At 37.1% G+C, this 17,500-nt stretch overlaps 1 protein-coding gene across 1 annotated transcript in view; it reads right to left on the bottom strand.

Moving 5' to 3' along the window:
* Positions 1-17,500, bottom strand: part of LOC144979187 (uncharacterized) — a 179,406-nt gene that overhangs the window by 101,210 nt on the left and 60,696 nt on the right. Inside the window, exons 5-6 of the mRNA XM_078925797.1 lie at positions 16,998-17,070; positions 11,503-11,646 (exon numbers count right to left, since the gene is read on the bottom strand). Of these exons, the coding sequence (XP_078781923.1) occupies positions 11,503-11,646; positions 16,998-17,070 (217 nt within the window). The remainder of the gene's footprint in view (positions 1-11,502; positions 11,647-16,997; positions 17,071-17,500) is intronic.

Raw genomic sequence — 17,500 nt, 5'->3', positions numbered from 1 at the left:
ATGATGAGATGATGATGGTGATGATGATAGATGATGATGATGATGTGGTGTGATGATGATGATGATGATGATGATGATGATGATGATGATGATGATGAGTGATGATGATGGTGATGTGATGATGATGGTGATGGTGATGATATGATGATGTATGATGATGATGATGATGATGGTGATGATGATGATGATGATGATGATGATGATGATGATGATGATGATGATGATGATGATGATGATAAAACAGCACATTAAGATGTCAGATTACAGTAAATCAAACTCTACAGCAAGCGGATCAATTTAATCAATAAACAATTATTTTCTTTGAATGCGATAAACACATCAAACGTGAAATCTATCTAGATTAAGTACAATTCGCTTGATATTTTACTGAGTTAAACGTTTTCAGATTGGTTTATTTTATGCTTTTGTGATTTTTGGCTACATAAAAACATACTCTTTTCTGAGATGAAATACAGAGACCAGAACCTTCTGGAGCGGAAATAAGAATTTAATAGCAGACGGCGTTTATCTCTACAGATAGTATGAAGTTGACGTCACTCGGGTCTTTATTATTGGGGGGGGGGTTTTTTGCAATCCGCGTTTTTGAGTAATTCTCAGTAAACTGTATTAACCAGACTATAAATGTTTAACCCTCTCCTTACCATCCATAGGAAAATCGTCACGTTCGTTACGATGCAACCAACAATTTTATTATTCTGATATCCCTTGTACATCACAAATTATAAAGAAAATACTTTGTAATAGCGATAAAAATTAGACACTGGACAACGTTAGTTATAGTACGTACTTGTTCCTTTTCTGTTTGAATAGCAAAACATCTATTTTTGTGTTGGGTGGGTGTGACGTTTCAGGGAAAATTCTGAAAATGGCTGGTAAGGACAGAGTTAAGGTGACACCTAGTTATGTGTGTTGGTTATACCGTTATACTTCCGGATGGCAATGTTGTGAGCTTATTAGCAAAGCGCTCACTATCTATAGATAGTATGCGCTTGGCTAAGAAGCTCATAACATTGCCATCCGGAAGTATAACGGACCAACACACAAAACTGTGTGTATCCATGAACGTTTATAGATAGTATGCAGATGACGTCACTCAGGCCTTTGTTATTGTTTTTGCCATCCGCGTTTGTGAGTTGTTCTCACTAAACTGTATTAACCAGACTATAAAAGTTCATGGTTACACAGAGTTTGTGTGTTGGTCCGTTATACTTCCGGATGGCAATGTTGTGAACTCCTTGGCCAAGCGCATTCTATCTATAGTCTGGTCAATACAGTTCAGTGAGCATTACTCATAAACGCGGATGGCAAAAAACAATAACAAAGGCCTGAGTGCCGTCATCTTCGAACTATCTGTATCAGGCCGTGTCAAATCGGTAAACAACCTCTCGCTCTCATGTTTATTTGGAATAAAAGTTAAATTTGGCTCCGATTTTGGAACCAAACGCCTCTAACCGGTCTTACATCGCTGTAATCCAGACACTAAAATAAATATTTGAGACTCACCGTCCCAAAACGGTATCATGTCGGAATAAACAAAATTAAGAATATTGAGTACAATGTAAAAACAATTAGAATTAGGAAAGTTAAACATTCTCTGATTTAGGACACAAAACTCAATTTCTTCAATGATGACATTAATTTGAACTCAAATGTAAATTAAGCTCTTCGTGTAAATTGTATTATGAAGGTCTGATAACTCAAACTGTTATGGGCTTACTGTAAATAAGAAAACAAATAAAATTCCTTTTACTCATCTCAAATGGGACATTTGTCTCTAGGAAGACTGGAATAGCCCAGCCGTCTTCCGCAGTGCAGCGCCGCATATTGAGCTAGGGCGAGGTGACTTGCTCAAAGGTCACACAGAGCAGCGGTACCTTTTGGGTACGAACCAAAGACTTTACCGCTGAGCCACGCTGCCGTTACAATGGCCATACTCTCAAACCAACGTAAAAATATCATCCATTACAAACAATACTAAAGAAAGCCTATAATTGGATTCAATAGTGACATCAGACGATGTCACGTCCGCCCATACCCAGCTGCTTGATTCTAAACAAAGAAAATGGTACTTTTTATTCTTCATGCTGGCTACTAGAACCTTTTCACATGACATGCTCCTCTAGATACAGTTTTATTCTCGTCGGAGAAGTATTTTAATTTCATAAGGGCGTCCGCCATTGTTCCGATAGTTTAGAACAAGTGACTAAGTTACTATGCGTCATTACGAGGGAAGTGACGTTTCGACTGTTGAGGCCTATTACGCTCGGTTGATATGTGTATCAGTTATCAATATGAGGTCCATACCAACATAATACCGACATTCTGAGGCGTTTGTTCTCCATTATCTATGAACGTTGAGCTTTTAAACAAAATATTGCGCAATGTCCACTAAGATCATAGTGCTTTACAAGGGGTCCCTGGCCAACAGCAACACTTCACGACATGTAAGACGGGACATGACGCCAGTTTGGCGATATTACAATTTTTTCGGACCTATTTTTTTCGCTGTAAACGGCCAGGTACTCATTTTACACCTGAGTACGGTGAGAGAAAGTGAGTAAAGAGTCTTTTTCAAGGACTTAACTATGCGCCGAGTGAGGCTCGGACCCGGGACCTTCCGATCCGAAAGCGAGTATATATTGTTTGACAATTTTGGGGATTCAGGCTGTCTTAATAGATGGATATTTCAAGTAAAAATAAATGTAGGTACAAAATGAAAAAAAAATGTTTCGTCGGAGTACTGAAAATGCTGATGAGTATTTGACAGTACCGAATAAAATATCAATAAAATCGATACTAACTTGTTTATCATTGGCAAACATCAGATCAGATGATACAAAACTAGGTCTCGTCTACAAAACAACATATGGCTAATACCTACCGCTTGTTGAATTGGATTTAAACAGCTGCGATGGTCTCAATACTCTCTCTCTCTCTCTCTCTCTCTCTCTCTCTCTCTCTCTCTCTCTCTCTCTCTATTTATCTATTAATCTATCTATCTATCTATTAATCTATCTAGCTATCTATCTTTCTCTTTTCTCCTCCTCCCTACTCCTCCTCCGCTTCCTTCCTTCCTCCTCCTCCTCCTCCTCCTCCTCCTCCTCCTCCTCCTCCTCCTCCTCCTTCTTCTTCTTCTTCTTCTTCTTCTTCTTCTTCTTCTTCTTCTTCTTCTTCTTCTTCTTCTTCTTCTTCTTCTTCTTCTTCTTCTTCTTCTTCTTTTTCTTCTTCTCCTCCTCCTCCTCCTCCTCCCCCTCCTCTTGCTTCTTCTTCTCTCAATCATTATCTCTTTCTCTTTGCCCCTTGTATCTCTCTACTTCTCTCTCCTTCCACTTTGTTATCTCTCTCTCTCTCTCTCTCTCTCTCTCTCTCTCTCTCTCTCTCTCTCTTTCTCTCTCTCCCTCAAAACACAAGCTATCTATCCAACTAAACGTATGTCTATTTGTCTAATATATCTATTTATCTGTCTATCTGTAAATCTTTCGATAGTTCTTTCTATCCATCAATATGTCTATCTAAATCTCTACAAACGAGTCTGCCTATCGGTTTAAACGATCTACACATCTATCTGCTTATTCATTTAACTGTCTGTCTGTTTGTCGGTCCGTCTCTCTATGCATCTCCTCAATCAGCCTCTTCCCCTTATTCCTGGAAATCCTAGACTTTTAAAAGAGATTTTTTTCAATGCCCTGAAGGCAATAAAGTCTGCGGCTATGTGGTCTTGTGGTATCATACTCGCTTTCGGATCGGAAGCTCCTGGGTTCGAGCCTCGCTCGGCGCCTAGTTCAGTCCTTGGAAAAGACTTTATTCACATTATCTCACCGTACTCAGGTGTAACATGAGTACTTCGCCGTTAACAGCGTTGTCTCTGTCCGAAGAAAATGTAATCTCGCCTTAAAGTCGTCATGTCACGTCCTACATGTTAAGTGTTGCTGTTGGCCAGGAACCCATTGTAAAGCGCTTTGAGCACGTTTACTGGATATTGCACTATAACAAAAAAAAGCTCAAAGCTCAAGTAAAAGAGTTGGGGTGTTTTAGTTGAGAAATAATAATCCTTCTATGTCAAAGGAAAACCACAATGGATAATCCGGGATAATCTTTAGAATGTCTTATAAGACAGAAAAGGAAAAGTGTCTTATATAGAATAACAAGTTGTTATTTTTAAAATTTTAATTATGCCATTCCGCCATGACATTATGAGATATCATCGCCTAGGCATCACACGAAGAACTACTATAGATAGAACGAAGATGACGTCACTCAAGCTTTTGTGATTGTATTTTGCCATCCGCGTTTGTGAGTGATTCTCACTAAACTGTATGAACCAGACTATAAAAGTTCATGGTTACACACAGTTTTGTGTGTTGGACCGTCATACTTCCGGATGGCAATGTTATGAGCTTCTTAGCCAAGCGCATACTATCAATAGATAATTCACCAAACAAGATGTCTGATGTCAACAGGAATCACCAATGTTGTCCAAGTGAGCAAGTTGAGGGTTAATAATCTTGCCCAAAGAAAAAAAACGAAAGTGCCTGAAGCGGGGCTCAAACCCGGGACCTTCCGGGTCACTGTGCAATCAATGCCTTGCTTAACCACTCGGCCACTTCATAATTTAACTTTGCTTTTATTCAATCCGCTAGAGATGTGTTTAGTTCACACCATATTCTTCCTAACCATCATTAGTCGACATGTTAAAAGTTGCACTCATTCATGTACGTTTTTAACCATACATATAAATAACAATATGAAATTGAATGTAAGCTTCAATTGAATTACGAAAACAGATAAAATGGACGTTTCGGGTTTCCTCTTTATCAACTAAACAGAATGGAATTTTGTTTACAGACATGCCATGCATAAAAAATGTATAAATATTACAAATATTATTGTGAATATTTATCTATCTTTTTATAATTTTATTATTATGTATGGTCACAAAACATGGTAACTCTATACGAATAACCAGAGATATAGAAAGACAGCGGTAAGTTTTGTATGTATGTATGTATTATTAATGATTTAACTGATTATTTTGGAAGGTAGAACTGGGTTATAAATATTGACTTAATATCATGCTGACAAATGACCGAGAAAAAAATTTAAATTATAAACACAAAGGATTTATTTGTAAAATTTAACCATGAAGAGAAAACCAAATTTATGGATTTCTATGTACTAATTAAATCAATTAATATTTAGGTTATCAAAAGCCACTATCAATTCAATAAAGAGTTTCTGATTGAAAATCAATATTTTATACTCATATTATGTATGCAAAACCTACTTTCGAATTGGAACAAAAACAATAGCCGAGTAATTGAAATGACATTATCAAGTAAAGAGGGGAAAGCGTTTATAACAAGTTGTTTGTTTGCTTTGCTGTTTGGGTGTTTTGTTTTGTTATGTTTTTTTTTTTTATTTGTTTTGTTTTGTTTTTGATTTCCTTTTGGCTCAACAGTACGGTTTCTCGTCTTGTCATAATACTTAAGCGATGTGAAGCATGGCCAGTGACCGGATGGGTAACAGTGATCGTGGAAAATTCGTGTCCAGATGCTATGTCTTTGACTAAGGCACTTAACATACAATACCCCGCTTGACTCAGGTGTGAATGAGTACCTCCTGTCTATAGGCAGTGGCGGATAATGTAAGAGTGTTGTTAGTACAAAAAGAAGACTAATTGGCGACTAGTACTGTTTTTATGATGGAAATATAGTTCCATACGGCCTGCTGGAGAAATAGATTTAAGAATGCGACGCGCATTCAGAATGGCAAATCCCTGGACATTCGCTAGATATATAAATGTTCGCATTTGTTATTTATATTTATTCATTCATTTCCTATTTTTTATATAACAATAACGAAAGCGGAGAGATTCAAATGTTATCAATCGGCATGAACCAGTATGATGTAAGGCTGGTAGATATCGAAAAAATGAAATATCATTTAAACTTAAATGATTATAAAAAGAACTTGAGCTTTTATACAGCGCAATATCCACTAAACCTGCTCAAAGCGCTTTAGTGGATATTGCGCCAACAGCAACACGTAACACGTAGAACGTGACATGACGCCTGTTAGGCGATATTACATTTTTTAGGACAAAGACAACGCTGTTAACGGCCTGGTACTCATTTTACACCTGAGTACGGTGAGAGAATGTGAATAAAGAGCCTTTTTCCAAGGACTCAACTATGCGCCGAGCGAGGCTCGAACCCACAAGCTTCCGATCCGAAAGCGAGTGTCATATCACTAGACCACATAAAGTTATTATTTCAGTTCAAGAAACTGTATTCATGATTTAAAACAAAGCACAATAGATAAATCATAAAGCAGTTTTTATTATTACTTTTAAGTCAAGTGACGACTTCATCACAATGTAGTACCAGCCGTGCGGTTTTGTGGTCTTGTGGTATGACATTCGCTTTCGGATCGGAAGGGCCTGGGTTCGAGCCTCCCTCGGCGCATAGTTGAGTCCTTGGAAAAGACTCTTTACTCACATGCTCTCACCGTACTCATGTATTATTATTATTATTATTATTATTATTATTATTATTATTATTATTATTATTATTATTATTGTTGTTGTTGTTACCTTTATCATATCTCAGATATTTCAAATGCTGCTCAAGTTATACCTATAATATTTGTTGATGAAAATATATTCTTGTATGAGTTACATTGGCAATTGCCTAAAATAAACGTTTTTGAACATATAATATAGTAACAATAGATATAACCAAAACAGATCGCGGTTTTGGCCCTCACACATACTGTGTTATTGTTCGTGTCACGTCGGTAACGAAAATAAACAGATGGAAATAATCACAAATCAATAATCGGTTTTTTTAAACCCTAAAATATAATTTTATACAAGACCGGACTATGAAAGGTGTACTATTATTAAATCCATTAATCGGAGTAGTTATGCTCGATCACGTTGATAGCGAAAAGAAAAAGAAAATCGGTTATGTGGTCTAGTGGTATGACACTCGCTTTCGGATCGGATGGTCCTGGGTTCGACCCTCGCTCGCTCAAGGGTCGCAAGTTAATCTTATATCAACCTGTGAATTAAAGTTTTATCATGTTTAGATTTGCCAGTCATTCTGTGCTCGCTGGCAAAAAATTCAACATTGGCTGTACGGAACAATTTTGGCTCCCAACTCTATTTTCTTTTTAAAGAGAAGATTAACCAGTTGACTGTTGTACTCTTGAAGTCCCAGGTTTGAGAGCTTTTGTCAAGTTTGCTGGCCAAATTTTTTTTAATTCGAGTTTTTCAAGAGTATAGTGGTTAACTGGTTAACTGGTAAACAAAATGGTCTTAGCTCTACAACGGTATGCCTGATTGTCCTATTAACTCACTGAATCCTAGATAGTTTTGCTACTTTTCAAAATTGGAGAAAAATGTATTAAAATGAGCATATGCAAGATATTTTTATTCTACTACTGAACATGTAGACATTAAGATCATTATTAACTTTGATACTTGATACGCCTATAATTTGTCTCAGAAAAATGTAATAAATAGAATGGGGTAAAAGTAACCCCGGGTATACTACGGATATAGTCGGTGTTAGGGTTGAGTTGAGTTAAAAGCAAATCTGTGACCAATCGTCTTAAAACAGTACAATGTTTAGAAGAGCCTGATGCTTAGTAATGCAGATATTATGTGGTCTAGTGGTATGACACTCTCCTTCGGGTCGAAAGGTCCTGGGCTCGAGTCCCGCTCTGAGCGGCGCATATATATGAGTCTTTGGTAAAGGCTCGTTACTCACATTATCTCAGCGTACTCAGGTGTAGAATGAATACCTGGCCGTTAACAGCGTTGTGTCTCAGTCTGAAAGTATTGTGTAATATCGCCTAGCAGTCGTCATCATGTCTCGTTCTAGATGTTAAGTGGTGCTGTTGGGTATGGACCCCTTGTAAATCACTTTTGTGGTGGATGCTACATAAAAGCTCAAGTTATTTTTTAATGAATTGTAAGCTAAAATGCGGCTATGTGGTCTAGTGGTATGACACTCGCTTTCGGATCGGAAGGTCCTGGGTTCGAGCCTCGCGCTCGGCGCATAGTTGAGTCCTTGGAAAAGGCTCATTACTCACATTCTCTCACCGTTCTCATGTGTAAAATGAGTACCTGGTCGTTAACAGCGTTGTCTCTGTCCGAAAAATTGTAAAATCGCCTAACAGGCGTCACGTCCCGTCCTACATGTTAAATGTTGCTGTTGACCAGGGACCCCTTGTAAAGCGCTTTGAGCACGTTTAGTGGATAATGCGCTATATAAATTTATTTTTTTTAATTAGTAGGATTGGAGTTTAAATAAATAAATGTCTTTAATCAAGAAGAGATACTTAATAGGCTGATAGATGTTGTGGACGGTAACAAGTAATGTAGAAAATGAATATAACAGCTTCAAAAAAAAAAAAAAAAGCAAATTACTTAACACGGAAAGTTTCGGCCTCAAAACCCTTCTTCGGTCAATAACATAAAAAATAGTAGAAACGTGCTGTTTGCATATATGATGTTGTGTACTTGTCAAATCCATGCATCAATTTTATCTTTTCTTTTGCTTGTATTAACTATTATATAATTATGTTTGCGAAAACATCTTTTGACCTATGTAACCTTTAACTCTCTCCTGACCAACTATAGGAAAATCATCACATTAGTTACGATACAACCAACATTTTTCTTATTCAAATTTCTTTTGTACATCATAAAATTTTAAGAAAATGAACAGTGTGTTGTAGAGCATGTTTTGCTAAAGATATTATGTATCGCAAAAAAATTACTGCTATAGTGTTTGAGTGATAAAAAATATATTTTTGTGTTAGTTGGATGTGAAGTTTTGGGGAAAATCCTGAAAATGTCTGGTAAGGAGAGAGTTAAGGATTATTCTATGATATGATATGATACTCGAACCCGGTTTGAATATGAATTAGAGGGGTGTCCACTTTTTTTTTAATCGGCGGCAAAATTCATTTATAATTTGTGTCACATATTTGCATAACGAGCAAACGTGCTTTGTGCATTTGGATGAATTGAATTGGGCACAACACACAGTAGCACATTAGACTAACTCAAGAATAAAGATTTGCGACGCAATTCCATATCTAAAAATACGATTAGCATATCCACAAACACCAAGCTCAAAATATTTAACACTAATGTTAAAGCAGTCCTGCTCTATGGGTCAGAGACTTGGCGAACAACCTTGACCTCATCAGCCAAGATACAAACTTTTGTCAATCGCTGTTTTCGACAAATACTCAGGTTGAAATGGTTTGACAAAGTACCAAATGCTGACCTTTGACAAGAAGAAACAAAGAACAAATGGATGCCCAGGTCAGACGCAGAAAGTGGCGATGGGTTGGCCATACCCTGCGGAAAGAGCCCTGTAAAACAACCAAACAGGCTCTCGAATGGTACCCACAGGGCAAGAGGAAATGGGGTCGTCCAAAACAGACTTGGAGGAGAAGCCTTCACCAAGATTTGAGCGTCTCCAATCTTACCTGGAGTGAGGTAAAGGTCTGTGCCAAGGAATAAGAAGATGGAAGAGTGCTGTTGAGGCCCCTATGTTCCGCCAGGAGTCAAGAGGCATAAGTCAAGTAAGTCAAAAATACGATTACAAGAAGCGCAGTGAAGATTTTCAGTACAATGAGAGAACACATTGTTTTTCATGCTTGTCCAGAAAACTTTTGCTTTATTTAAATACTAAGTTGAGAGAAGGTGTGGATTGTAATAGGTGATGTACACAAATTAATAAAACAGCTCCAAAAAAGTAATGAAATATTAAACATGCTACGATTCGAGATTAAAACCCCGTATCAGCCAATAACATAAATAGTCAAAACGTTAATTCTTCTTCTTCTTCTTTCAGCTTATCCCCCATGTTGCAGGGTTGCATAATGAATGCCACATCTCCATGCATCTCGGTTCATTGCATCATCTTCCTCCAGGACAAGTTCTTTCTTATCCCAACATCTAGTCTTTGGACGTCCCTTTTTCCTCTTTCCCGCTATGTGTAAGTCCAATACTTTCCTTCCCACGTACTCCCTCTCTCGTCTTTTTACATGTCCGAACCATTTCAATCTATCTTCTCTCATCTTTATTGATACATTCTTCACTTCAGTCAACCTTCGAATTCGTTCCTTTCTCACGTTATCGTTTCTTGTTAAAACGCTAGGTAATTGATCACCTTAAATCAAGACAGACTAAACAGAAGTAACTATTTTTGCTATTAGCTGAAAACGGGTTTTGAGCCCGAAAAGGTCCGTGTTTGGTATTTTGTTCTTTTAAAAAGAATCTTTTATATTACTTTTTGTACATAGATTTATATATGTGACTATTAAGCCTCTATTATTGCGGGTTTAAGTGATGCTGAAAGCGAACTTTATAATTTAAATATATATATATATTATTTTACGTTGTGTAAAATTTCTAAACTTTATTGTGGTATCTGGTTCATCCCGACATAATAACATGTTAAGCCGGTGGGTCACATACTACATTGATACATCAAGATAACTCCCTAATCGTCAAAAACAAAAACAAACAAAAAAACAAAAAGAAACAACTTAAACCTAAGAATTCGAAATAAAGTACGGCAGATATAGTGATGGAGCTGACTTTTCTATAAAAAGACAGACATAGAAGAATCCCCCCGTCCCCCCCCCCCCCAAAAAAAAAATCAATACGAAACAAACAAACACACAAACAAACAGAATAAAAAAGTTTACTTCTCTGGAACCAATATTGGAACCAAATACTTTTCCCATTTGACTTTACCTTCATTAACGAAGCGACAACAGTGATAAATTGGTCTTAATTGGATTATATGATCACATCGACCTTGTTTATTTCCTGTGTGGTTTGTTTGTTTATTTGGTTATTAGTTTGTTTGCTTGTTTGTTTTTCTTGTTTGTTTTGTATGTATTTTTTCTGGGAGAGGGAAACTTTTCACTGATGATGACTCTCAGTTTTATAACTTGAGACTTTTCATGATGTCTGTTTACATTAGTAGCATAAATCTGATAAAGAAACAATAGCCTAAATAAAAACGTCATGCAAGATTATTTAAAAGCTTTCAAAAGTTAATGTTGGAAAAACAGATGCAGACAAATAAAGTGATCTCCACTTGATGTTGCACAAAAATAAACTTCTTCAAATTTCAAGCATGCGCAAGATAAAAAAAATAAACAAGTGTATTAGTTTGAAATACGTGATGAAAAACAAAAACAAACCGAGAAAAAAAACTTCGATTTCCACGCATGCGTGTTGAATTCTCACGAAAAAAAAAAATAAAAATGAGTGCAAAACTATTGTGCAATCGGACAGGCAAAAATAAAATTGGAAGTTGAAACGAAAAATGTGAGGTCTTAATTCGTGTATACCGGATCGCAGTCAAAATCATCGCCGCCATTTTCTTTTTCATAGGACACAGACGACATTGATGAGTCGGAAGTACAAGATATGTCAAACCATACCCTTTCTCTTGACCCCATGGTCACGTCGAATGAGGACCAATCAGCGTTGTCTTCCGGGTCATAGTGTGGGGAGTCGGGGTCATCGTCACCTTGACCTCCGTTGGAGTTTTTGTTGCTGGCTTTTGCAAACTGATCTCTTCTGGCCTACAGAGGAAACAAAGGGAAAATATTTGAATGATATTTTATAAACTATTATTTCACATGTTAATGTAGCGCCCCCGTCAGCTTTAGTTTTAGAGCGCTTCCCTCTCGAGCAAAGTAACTAGCATTGGTCCCCTATACAATTTATACAAGTATTTTATTTGACCTTTCTGTTGTCCATCTTGCAATGATATTGGGTAGCCGAGTCTATCGAATTCGGCGGAAAGTGTTTTGAGACAGAGTATCGTTTAATCCAAAGAAAAACAAGTATTTGTTTTTGCTTCTCTGACGTTACAGAAAACTGTATACAGTAGTATGCATGCGCTTGGCTAAGGAATTCACAACATTGCCATCCTGAAGTATAACTGGCTAACACACAAAACTGTGTGTAACCATGATCGTTTATAGTCTGGCTAATACAGTTAAGTTTACTCATAAACGCGGATGGTAAAAAACAATAACAAAGACCCGAGTGACGTCAACTTCGAACTATCTATATTCCGGCCTTATGACTTTGAAGGAAACATATTTTATTATTATATCTTCCCATCGATAGATGAGATATACGGTGTCTAGTCTTGTAATGAATTCAAAAGATGCTGTGTGAAATCAATGACATGATCACACAACTCTGGTACCAGCATTGTGACCTTTGGCAAGCCACATCCTACTCCGTGCGGCTATGTAATCGCTTTTGGATCGGAAGGTCCTGGGTTTGCGTCTCGCTCGGCGCAAGGTTGAGTCCTGGGAAAAAACTCTTTACTTACATTCTCTCACCGCACTCAGGTGTAAAATGAGTACCTGGCCGTCAACAGCGTTGTCTCTGTCGGAAAAAATTGTAATATCGTCTAACAGGCGTCATGTCTCGTTCTACATTTTACGTGTTGCTGTTGGTCAGTGACCCTTTGTGACGCGCTTTGGGCACATTTTAGTGGATATTACGCTATATAAAAGCTCTAGTTTTTTTGTTTGTTTTGTTTTGTTTTTTTTACTCAAGTAAGATTTGATTGAACGCTTAGTGTGGGCAATAGCAGACATTGTAAAAGCAATAGTTCTCAAGGGGCAAAGTGTACAGTAATGGAATTAAACTCTGGTTCCATTTTTCCTCGGGAAATACATAAAGCACTGTTGAGCGCATTGAGCATGGTGCAACCGTGTAAATTCGACACATCAATATGCATTATTATTTTATCTATATGTATTCACCTGCATCCTAACAACATTCGTGCAAAGACTATGGAAAAGATACTGTTTAGAGTGAATGCCTGATTCAGTCCCTGACCAGTGATTTGAAAAATAGTTATAAGTTATAAGAACGCATACATACGGGACAAGTATCCCAGTATGGGCATGATCTATATTAACTTTCCAGGTGCTCGAGGTCATTGGTCACATTGCAAAATGTGCCCAAAGTGACCCACTTAGTGAAAAGTGTTCACAGCTTTTTAAATATCTAACATCACGATTGGTCATTTGATTCAGCTTGACACATGGGTGTGTTTACAACTTTCATAAACAAAGCAGCGTGTTTACATTTGTTAAAATATATCCAATCGTTGTACAGCAACAAATCATGTGATTGATGACTCGGTTTGACGAAAACATGAATATAGATCGCCCCCATTGAGGCTTATTGTTAACTCTTTCAGCGCTGAGGTTATATTCGCATTTCCGTCACAAAATGGCTGACACCTGGTTGAGGCAACATGAGAATGACAAGCTAAGACAATGCGACATTCGAATTCGGCGCAAAATCTCAATTGAAATACGCCCCCCCCCCCCCCCCCCCCCTTGGGCCAATTGAATGTTCTAATGAAAGAAATGATACCATTGGTTCAATTTATAGTATTTTTGTAGCAAGTAGGATTGGATTACATTTTTTTTTTTTTGCCTTTCAGGACAGGCCGCACTGTGCAGCCATTTGCCAGTAGGCAGATTCTGTTCTGACCTCACAGTACGGCCAATGGCGCTGAAAGAGTTAACTCACAGTTGTGTAACATGAGTTTTGTTCATTCGTAGAAATCCACAAAAAGAGAAGTGTTGTGTTTATATAAATTGTCCCCATTAAAGTGTTCATTGTATTGAACACAACGAAGGGACAAAATCGCTTGCAAACCGCATTCTCCTTATAAATATGTTTCAATGGGCATGATCTATATTAAATTTCCATGTGCTCGAGGTCATTGGTCACATTGGAGAGTGTGCTCAAATTGATCCACATAATGAAAAGTGTTCAGTTTTATAAATATCTAACATCATGATTGGTCATTTGATTCAGCTTGACACTTGGGTATGTTATAACTTTTGCAAACAAAGCACGTGTTTACATTTGTTAAGAAATATCCAATTGTTGGACAGCAACAAATCATGTGATTGATGACCTGGTTAGACGAAAAGATGAATCTAGATCGCTCCCATTTATAATCATCCTATCTTTTAGATTCAGCTGTATAGATAGTATGCGATTGGCTAAGAAGCTCATAACATTGCCATCCGGAAGTATAAAGGACCAACACACAAAACTATGTGTAACCATGAACTTTTACAGTCTGGTTAATACAGTTTAGTGAGAAGTACTCATAAACGTGGATGGCAAAAACAATAACAAAGACTTGATTGACGTCATCTTCGTTCTATCTATAAGCCGTTTCTTTTCATAGTATCAATTCCATGAACTTATGCATGTCGTCAAAAGATATCAGACGAGACCGTGGTATCGACTAACACTTTATTGACAACAAACCTAACCATGACAACCAATATCCATAATATTACAACGCCATTACTAATACAACACATATCATTTCACCGCAGCAGAAGCAGGACAGCAGCAGTAGCAACAAAAACAACAAAAACAACAACAGCAACAACAACAACAAAAACAACAACAACAACAACAACGACGACGACAAAGCCATCAGTTACAACTCAAGAAAAATGTACAAGAGACAGCTTTCAATAATACAACTATGCCAAAAGAGAAACAGCAAAATACCAATAAGAAACGAATAGCCTACAATAAAAAAAACGAATATAAAAGGCAGCATAAATGAAAGGTACGTGAAAAAGAGCCGTCAGCATCTCGACAATAACAAGACAGGAGCGATGAACAATAAAATCATCAACATCAACATCATCAACAACAACAACAACAACAACAACAGCAACAACAACAACAATTATACAACAACTATACCCAGAGATTGGGGGGGGGGGGGATCCCACACAAATCTACACACAAGGAGCTGATTGACTGCATCCCCCACACATCTGTCGCCACTTAGATTGCAACAACAACGAAAAGACACACATACACACACACACACACACACACACACACACACACACACAAAACAAACCAAAAAAAAAACAAAATACAAAAAAAAAACATCAAAAGTGGTAAAAGAATATCAATAAAAAATAGAAGATAAGGAAAGAGCGGTGGGTGGATCGATAAATGGGTAGATGGTTGAATGGGTGAATAATGTTTAATGATAATCCTAGTACATTTGAATGGATAACTGTCAACATCTTGTATCCAACAAAACGGGATTACTACGAGATAGTGTGTTGAAAAATATTGTTTGTGGATAAACCCCATCCAGGGAGAACTGCTACGCATTTTCTCTCCTTTCATCGGATCAAATGAGACATTTATCGCCTCACAACGATATGACAGTCAAAAATTATAACAGGATAACATGTCTCAACCTGCATCTCCCCTTGTAAAGCGTTTTGAGCACGTTTAGGGGATATTGCTCTATATACAAGTTCAAGATTTGTTTTGTTTTGTTTTTTTTTTCGGGGGAGGGGGGCGTTTAAGTGTTGTAGTTTGCTTGGCACTCTTAGTAAAAGGATTTGAGCACAATTTTAGTATATATATGCTCTATACAAAAGATTGCTTTTATAAAATACACTTGATAAATTCCATACACATGCAATAATAATTTTTCATTTTGATTATTTATAACTTAGGAATTCAAATAGCATGGTGTGACGTATCTGGGGTAATGACGGAATATTCATTTTGAAATCATAGATAACGATGAAAATAAAGATAAAAACAACACTCACGTACCTCCAAGCAATGTCTGCCCCATATTATTATAACAGCCATACTCTGGAAAACCCCATATTTTAAAATTTGGCCAGAAAACTCGTCTTTCATATATCGATTGATTTAAATGACCCTCATCTTGGCAACAACAACAAAAACTCTCAAACCTGGGGTTTCGCACGAAGTCCCCCAGGTTTGAGATATTTTTGCCAAGATGAGGGTCATTTAAATCGATCGATAATTGAAGGGCCAGTTTTCTGGCCAAATTTTAGAATATGGGTTTTTCCAGAGTACGGCAGTAGGCAATGCCATGTAGACACATTATTGACAGTGTAAGAATAGTATAAGAAACCAAGAAAAGTCATTGCAACACCAGATGTTTTTGAGTGGCCATAATATAAAACATATTACTTGGAGTACGCAATAAAGAAGGAAGTAATTATAGTGTGTATTATAGTGTGTGTGTGTGTGTGTGTGTGTGTGTGTGTGATTGTGTGTGTGCGTCTATGTGTTTATAGATAGAATGAAGTTGACGTCACTCTGGTCTTTGTTATTTTTTTTTTTTTGCATCCACGTTTATGAGTAATTGGATTCAGTAGTCTGATGTCACGCGCCCGGCAACGGCGGCCATCTTGGTTCTAAACAAAGAAAATCATTACTTTTTATTCTTCATGCTGGCTAGAACTTTTCATTCCATTTTCATATGCCTTTTGATCAGAATGTGTAAAAGTCAAAAATGATCAAATTTATGTGGGTTTTTTTTCCTCTTGAAGCGTTTTTATGCTCGCCGGAGAAATATTTCATACGGGCGTCCGCCATTGTTCCGATAGTTTAGAGCCAGTGTTACTAAGTTACCATGCGTCATTAGAAAGGAAGTGACGTTACGACTATTGAATCCTATTCTCACTAAACTGTATGAACCAGACTATAAGCGTTTAAGGTTACACATAGTTTTGTGTGCTGGTCAGTTATACTTCCGGACGGCAATGTTGTGAACTTCTTAGCCAAGCGCATACTATCTATACAAATTGAATTTTATCAGTCCGAACGGTCAAGGACTTGCTAAAAGTGCCATTCACCCTAATTATGAAATTGAGTAAAAGAAACATCAACATAAAGCGAGCATCCCAAATTAAGATCGTGAAACATGAGACCATCGCCAAAGTCCAAAGAGACATATATCACATTTGACTAAAACAAAATTTCTGAGGCTACTAGATCCGTAGACCATGAAAGCGAAAGGCGTAAAGTAAAGTGAGTCAAGATGTATTGATCTAGTAATATTATTGGGACGTACCTGTAATGCCATAAGCCATATCATCATTGATTCATGGTTCTCTGCCGTCAGCAATATCTCTCGTCCGTCCACTCTGAAAATAAAGAATGTTATAGCAAAATATATTATCATAATCATGTTGTTGTAAAAATATGAGACAGTTATGTAAGTAGACAGATATACAGATGTATAGATAGATAAATGGATGGATAGATAGATAGATAGATAGATAGATAGATAGATAGATAGATAGATAGATAGATAGATAGATAGATAGATAGATAGATAGATAGATAGATAGATAGATAGATAGACAGATTAATCGTCAATTAAATGGTAAGTAATAATTTGAATAACCCCTGTGGGAATGGTCTCCAAAATACCGTGTGTCCTTGGGTAAGACCCTTTACAAATATGTTTACCTCACTCAACTCAGAAAATGTGAACGGGTACTTTTTTCTATAAGCAGTGTTGATTTATGTATAAAAAGCTAATCTTTAAAAAAAAATGAAAGAAATGAATGA

The sequence above is a fragment of the Berghia stephanieae genome, chromosome 9 (genome assembly GCF_034508935.2).
Source record: "Berghia stephanieae isolate SIO BIC M18660-M18661 chromosome 9, UCSD_Bste_1.3, whole genome shotgun sequence".
NCBI classification, from domain to species: Eukaryota; Metazoa; Mollusca; class Gastropoda; order Nudibranchia; family Aeolidiidae; genus Berghia; species Berghia stephanieae.
Note: the sequence above shows the minus strand (reverse complement) of the source record. Positions and strands in the feature narration are given on the sequence as shown.